Source organism: Berghia stephanieae, chromosome 11, assembly GCF_034508935.2.
Source record: "Berghia stephanieae isolate SIO BIC M18660-M18661 chromosome 11, UCSD_Bste_1.3, whole genome shotgun sequence".
In the NCBI taxonomy this organism is placed as follows: Eukaryota; Metazoa; Mollusca; class Gastropoda; order Nudibranchia; family Aeolidiidae; genus Berghia; species Berghia stephanieae.
Genome location: NC_088370.1, coordinates 14,209,403 through 14,216,858, shown reverse-complemented (window position 1 = coordinate 14,216,858; position 7,456 = coordinate 14,209,403). Strand labels below are relative to the sequence as shown.

Genomic DNA, 7,456 nt, shown 5'->3' with positions numbered 1-7,456 from the left:
AGAAACTGTAAACACATTGTAAATACATGACTACATTCTGTCTTCAATCTGGAATTTAGCTAATGTATTTCTCTTTTTTGTTTTTTTTGTTGTTGGCTGAAGAAGGGTTTTGAGCTCAAAACGTTCTGTGTTTGGTATTTTGTTCTTTTTTGAAGCTGTTATACGATGGTATGCTGGTTTGTATGTATGTCTGCATGTATGTATGTATGTATGTATGTATGTATGTATGTATGTATGTATGTATGTATGTATGTATGTATGTATGTATGTGTATGTATGTATGTATGTATGTATGTATATATGTATGTATATATGTATGTATGTATGTATGTATGTATGTATGTATATGTGTATGTATGTACGCTCATTTCTTTTGTATACATGTGTAGAAACAATGTGCAAGCGTGTATGTTCGTGTATGGCTGTGTCTGTATTTGTAAACGTGTTGATTTTCATACCATGAACCAAACTGAGCATTTGTTTACCTCACATGAATTGCCTTTAATTTGGACAATAAAGATTATTATTATTATTATTATTATTATTATTATTATTTATTATTATTATTATTATTATTATTATTATTATTATTATTATTATTATTATTATATTCATTTTTGTTTATATTACTTTTTACAGTCCACAGGTTATAGCAGCCTAGTATCACTTTGATATATATGTGTGGGTTTAAAGGTTCGATAAATCATTCATTTGTGCAGCCAGGTGGTCTAGTGGTATGACACTCACCTTTGGAACAGAAGGTCCTAGGTCCAAGTCCCTCTCTGAGCAGCGCATAGTTGAGTCCTTGGAAAAGATTCTTTATTCACATTCTCTTACCATACTCAAGTGTAAAATGAGTACCTACATGGCTGTTAACAGCATTGTCTTTGTCGGAAATGAAATTATTGGAATATCACCGAACAGGCATCATGTCTTATCCTATATGTTAAGTGTTGCTGTTGTCAAGGGACCCTTTGAAATGCACTTTGAGCACATTAGGTGGATATCGTGCACAATATAAATTCTCCAGGTCTTTGGGGTTTTCTTTTTCTATTTACTTGGGTGGGGTTCCTGACCTCCCATAGTGGGCAGGGAGGTACTTACTGTCTCTTCTATCCCCCTATATCTGTCTTTGTCTTGGGATGAGATTATGTTTTCTTTATATTATATTATGATTTGTAAACATTTGAGTGTATTCCTCTTAGTGGGTACCTGTGCTTTTGTCTGGATGAGACTTTCAGGTGATCTCAAACTAAGTACATTGAAAGTGTGCCCTTGGAATCTACTCTGTTCCCTATTTTTTTCTCCAGTCCTTTTAATTGTACATCTTGAACTTTTTACTATGCAATTTTCATCCATCCTTTTTACTGGCGCTGATATGACCTAAATGTGTTGCAAGCGCCATAAAACCCTTAAAAACAAAAAACAAAACATTTTCTTTTGACCCACTTATTTTATCCATCCAGGTCAACTAGAAACCAAAGAGTCAGAAGAGAAAGACAAAGAAAAAGAAGGAAAACCTGAGACACCAAAGCCACTGCAAATGCCATCAGTGGAAACGGAGAAAAAAGACAAATCGCCAGTGGTTCATGGCCAGTCGTTGTCGGATCATGGGGATTTCTTTGACCAGAAATTTGGTGTCTCCCTTCTATGTGAGCACGATGAGGTAAAAATCTGCTGATCAAAGCATTGATTATATCATTTGTTTAGTACTGTGTTATTCTTTGTTCGGCTATGTGGTCTTGTGGTAAGTACACTCTTTTTCTGGCTCGGCACATAGTTGAGTTCTTGGAAGAGGCTCCTTACTCACATTTTCTCACAGTACACAGGTGTAAAATGAGTACCTGGCCGTCAACAGCGTTGTCCCTGTCGGAAAAAAAATTGTAATATCACCTAACAGGTGTCATGTGTTGTTCTATATGTTACATGTTGCTGCTGGTCAGGGACCCTTTGTAAATCACTCTAGCACGTTTAGTGGATATTGACCACTTGACCATTTTTTGGGGGGTTTTTTGGGGGTTTTTTTTTGGGGGGGAAGGGGGGGGGGGGAGATCTTTCTATATACATAAGTCACATCTATCAATATTTTCTTTACAAAAGTGTTCTTCCATTGCAGGGATGGCATGTTTATGGAGAACCTCTCCCACTGGAGTCCAATTTTGGTCACTCTTTGGAACTCTTCCTTCCTTACATTGCAAGAGTTACAGCCCTTGCACGCTACAGTCGCAAGCTGACTTTGAATCTATTGGCATCTGGTGTTGGTAGAAAGTACATGAACTGGTTAGAAGGGGTAAGAACTATTAGATCAATGATAAAGAAATTACTTTTAAGGTTTATAGCTATGACTTTTTTTTATTAAAGGACTTCTGTGGAGAGACATTTATTACCTCTGTCTCTCTCTTAAAAAAAAAAATTAGTGATAGTGATTGTTAAGCAAAGTAAGTTAATTAAAAGTAAACTGTTATGAAACGTCATCTTCATTTAGATATTTATATCATTTATCATTTTATTGTTTTATTATTATTATTATTATTATTATTATTATTATTATTATTATTATTATTATTATTATTATTATTATTATTATTATTATTATTATTATTATTTATTATTTATTTTTTTTTTTTTTTTTTTTTTTTTTTTTTTTTTTTTTTTTTTTTTTTTTTTTATTTTTTTTTTTTTTTAATTATTATTATTATTATTATTATTATTATTATTATTATTATAATTATTATTTTATTAATGTTTTTTTTTCTATCTATGTATTGTATTTTTAATTCCAAACATTGTAAACCAAATGACAAATTGCCAATTTTTTTTTTTTTGACAATAAGGATTATATTATTATTAAAGAGGAAAATAATAAATAGTTATAAGTTAAACATTTCCTTGGTGATTTCAATTGATTGAAAGTTATACTGACGTGTCCCTTAGCATGATTTTGAAAGTTATCTCTTATTCTTGCATAAACTCATCAATAACACTGAATATTTTAACAATGTTATACAACCTATTACAAAATCCCAATTAAAAACCCCAAAATACTTGAGCATTTAGAGAGAGCAATTTCCGCTAAACTTACTCAAACTGCTTCACTAGGGGTCCGAAATAAAAGCAACAGCAACGCTTAACATGCAGAATGAGACGTGACGAATGACAGGCGATATTACATCTTTTCCAACTGAAACTAAACAGTTAACGTCTAGGATTCAACTAAGTTGCTGCTCACAGCAGGACTCGAACCCAGGACTTTTTTACAAAGTTTCAAAAATTTATTCAATCTTAGGCTTTCACCAATAAATCACACAATTTGATGACAACATAGGCTTACCTGAAAGTGGAAAAAAATGGTAAATAGAACCCAAAAATAAACTGATACCATTAATAACCACAAAAACATACAACAATCGTAAAACCACCAATACGTACTATAATAATAATAATAATAATAATAATAATAATAATAATAATAATAATAATAATAATAATAATAATAATAATAATAATAATAATAATAATAATATACAATAATAATAAAACAATAATAATAATAATAATAATAACAATAATAATAATAATAATAATAATAATAATAATAATAATAATAATAATAATAACAACAATAACAATAATAATATTACCATCATCATTAATACCACCACCATAACTACTACCACCACCACCGTTATCATTATCACTACCACCATCACCATCATTATTTCGTTTCCAATCAGTTTTTCTTGTTTTTAATAATTTGATACCCATCACAACAGACCTCCCTACTACTACGAAAAGGCCACAATAAGGCCACATCACCACACAAACACTCATGAAATTTACAACTTTTAAAACCCCTGTTACTGAAAAGACAGACATAAAATTTTCAGCCTGAAGCTTTGGTCTTAATGGAAGAAGAATAAGAAGAAGAATTTACTGTTCAATTTGTTCAGCTTTGTTTGTTATCTGTGTAGTGTAATATAAGTCGATTTTGGAGATTTAAATAATTTATTGAGTTATGCCCCTTTGTAACTTAAGAATTGAGATACCTAGGTTCTTTGCTGGTGATTTTTATCATGAAGCACCTTGAAATACAAGGAAAGCTTCCATGTGTTTGTAGATTTTATTATTGATGTAAATATCGCAACTTCAATGACACATTTGTATTAACTCACTCAACCCTAACACCGACTATATCCGTAGTTTACCAGGGGTTACTTTTACGTTTACCCCATGCCTATTAATTACATTTTTCTGAGACAAATTATAGGCGTAGTATCTAAGCTAATATTTTTAGTTTTTACATGTTAATAAATGTTGAATAAAAATACCTAAGTACATGCTCATTTTTAATACAATTTTTCCAATTTTCAAGAGTAGCAAAAATCTCTAGGATTGAGTTTGAGTTAGTTAATGGGATTTTAATTGTTTTTTTTTTTTTTGGAAGACTTGATCGTTTAGACTATTGAAACGTCTTTTTTTCTCCTTTGTTTCCCTTTAGAATCCCAAGGTGACCGCCACGAGTGATTTCCATGAGAGTTTCCAAGGACTGAGACAGCTGGTCCAGAAGGCAGATGTCAAGAACCAAATGGGTTGTCTCAAAAGGTAATAGGGGGCCCATTAGCTCAGCTTGTAGAGCACTCGCTTTACGTGTAAAAGAAACAAGATCCATCAAGATTTTTTCAATGATTGATTCCCAAGCAGTGATTGGGTAGCTAGGCATGCTAAATTTGATGGAAAGTACTTAGTTATAGACAAACATGGTATCTAGAGGGTAGCAAGCAATAACTATTGTTCATTTAATGCTATCGAAATCGGGATGACTTCAATGGGCCTTGAGGCTCTGAAGGTCTACTTACTTTTTTGTTCCTAATCACACCTGGGGGAAAAAAAAAGAACTGTCTTATGCTTTGTCTATTTTGTTTCCTCCCATAGTGGGCAGGGAGGTACTTACTATATCTGTATCTGTTTTCTGACATGCTTCTGTCTTTGTCTTGGAATGAGATTTCTTGGTTTTGTCCTGGTCCTGGCCGGAAACCCTGACTGAGAGGGAAACAGTCTAATGTATAGTTAGTTTTGGGAGATGATATTTTTTTCCTTGTAAATCATCTCTTTGGCTGTATTCTGTTTTTTTAAAACATATTATATATGATTTGTAAACATTTTAGTGTATTCTTCTTAGCGGGGACTTGTGTTTGTGTCTGGATGAGACTTTTAGGTGATCTCAAACTAAGTACTTTTATAGTGTGGTCTTGGAATCTACATGTTTCCTATTTGGACCAATTCCCCTTTGTACTTTTTACTATCCCATTTTCTTCCTATCACTGGCCCTGATATGACCTTAATGTGTTGCAAGTGTTGTAAAACCCTTGAAAACAAAAACATATTTTCTGTTTCATTCAGGTGTGTGTTACCCAATGGTAAGCAGACATGGCTGTGTCCAACACACCGTTCATCCATGCGTGTATCCCTGCTAGAGTCCAAACAGTCAGTGGCCTCAATGCAGTCTGTGTCTGAGAGTATGGGAGTGGACTTGATGGTCAAGGCCATGAGAGAGATGGACTTTGGATTCCTGCCTCCGAAATTTGTCAAAGGTTTGCCTTGATTTTATTTATTTTTTCAATTTTCTTCTAATTTATATTTTTTTTAATTTTTAAATTAGATCTAAGTTTTTTTCTTTTTCCAACTTAAACCATCCATTTTATGATTCAATTACATTTACGTGTGGCTATGTGGTCTTGTGGTATGACACTCGCTTTTGGATCGGAAGGTCCTGGGTTTGAGCCTCGCGCAGCGCATAGTTGAGTCCTTGGAAAAGACCCTTTTACTCACATTCTCTCACCATACCCAGGTGTAAAATGAGTACCTGGTCGTCAACAGTGTTGTCTCTGTCGAAAAAATTGTAATATCGCCTAACAGGCGTCATGTCTCGTTCTTCATGTTACATGTCGCTGTTGGTCAGGGACCTTTGTAAAGCGCTTTGAGCACATTTAGTGAATATTGCGCTATATAAAAACTCTAGTGTTCTTTTCTTTTACATTTATATGCAATAAACATACGGCTTGTGTCTCTAATGAATTTGATAAATAGAAATTATTTTATTTCATAAAATCTTTTTTTTTTTTAATTAATGATAATTAGCTAATTTTTTTAATATATAAAAGATGTTTGTATTTTTACCAACAATAAACAATTTATTAAATTCAATTCTATTCTTTTAATAGTAAATAGTAAATAATGAATTTATATAGCTCTGCGGCGCTTTATTTAATAAAAATGTTTGTGTTTTTTTATTTTAAAAAACAAAAACAATCACGACACTGCATAATAAGTATGAATACATTACAATAATCTAATCTGCTAGTAATAAAAGAATAAACAAGCATCTTTGTAATATCCTCATCAATATAATGTCTGATTCCTCCAATGTTTCTAATGTGATAGTTACAACATTGACATATTTTTTTTAATAACTTAGTTCACAACAATTTACGATGCTATGTTTATATCAATATCAATGTCTTTCACATTATAATTTTTTATTTTTTTTTAACAACAGATCCAGATATGAATGATGAGCTGGACAGTCCTGATACCAGGAAAAACTTAACGGATATAAAATCTACAAAAACACAAGACGATTCCAAGGCCATGGATTCAACTCAACGCAAGGAGCAGAAACAGCAGCAGCAGCAAAAACCATCAACACCATCGTCACAGCAGCAACGACAACAGCAAGACCAAGTGAGAGGAACGCCTGGAAAGGAGCTTTCTAGAAGGAATTCTAGGAGTAGAGCTTGTTTGGTTATGTAAAATAAATGTATTATAAACCATCTTAATGAGCTTTAAAACATTATTCTAAAATAAGCTATAAGTTTATTCTAAAAAGTTGCCAAATAAAAATGTTGTCCTCTTGAGGTATTGGGCTCATGGAGCCGAAGTTCGTCCTGGTTTTTATAGCAGTAAATGAATGTTAATAACTGCCTTCTACCCTTTGGAGACAACATCAGTCCATGGCAATGTACTTTTAAACATACTTAATAGACCCACCTACCAAATCACTTCTTGGTAGATAGGCATAGATGGGTCAGAACAAAATGTTGACTTAATCCAGGAGCAATAGGTACTGCTATAGATTCTCTGAAAAATAAAAAAATTGTTTTAAAAATTTTGGACAGAATACTCGTCCTTCAATTATCGATTGATTAGAATGACCCTCGTCTTGTCAAATATTCTCAAATTGTAAAAGAAGTCCCAGGTTTAAGAATTTAAAAGAGTTTGATATTAGGGTCATTTTATTTGATCAATATTTAAAGAACACATTTTCAACTAAAATGTTTTAAACATTTCTTTCGAGTACAGCCGATGTGTACATATATGCAGGTCTGACATCTGAACCCGCTTATGGACCAAGTTTAACATTGTTGTAATGGACAATATTTTGTGTCATTTTTTTTTT

At 32.4% G+C, this 7,456-nt stretch overlaps 1 protein-coding gene across 1 annotated transcript in view; it reads left to right on the top strand.

Moving 5' to 3' along the window:
- The window catches only part of LOC144957240 (uncharacterized), a 126,930-nt gene extending 119,777 nt beyond the window's left edge, over positions 1-7,153 (top strand). Inside the window, exons 60-64 of the mRNA XM_078888315.1 lie at positions 1,467-1,666; positions 2,117-2,290; positions 4,499-4,602; positions 5,401-5,591; positions 6,557-7,153. Of these exons, the coding sequence (XP_078744441.1) occupies positions 1,467-1,666; positions 2,117-2,290; positions 4,499-4,602; positions 5,401-5,591; positions 6,557-6,810 (923 nt within the window). The 3' untranslated portion in view covers positions 6,811-7,153. The remainder of the gene's footprint in view (positions 1-1,466; positions 1,667-2,116; positions 2,291-4,498; positions 4,603-5,400; positions 5,592-6,556) is intronic.
- The last annotated feature ends 303 nt before the right edge of the window (positions 7,154-7,456 follow it).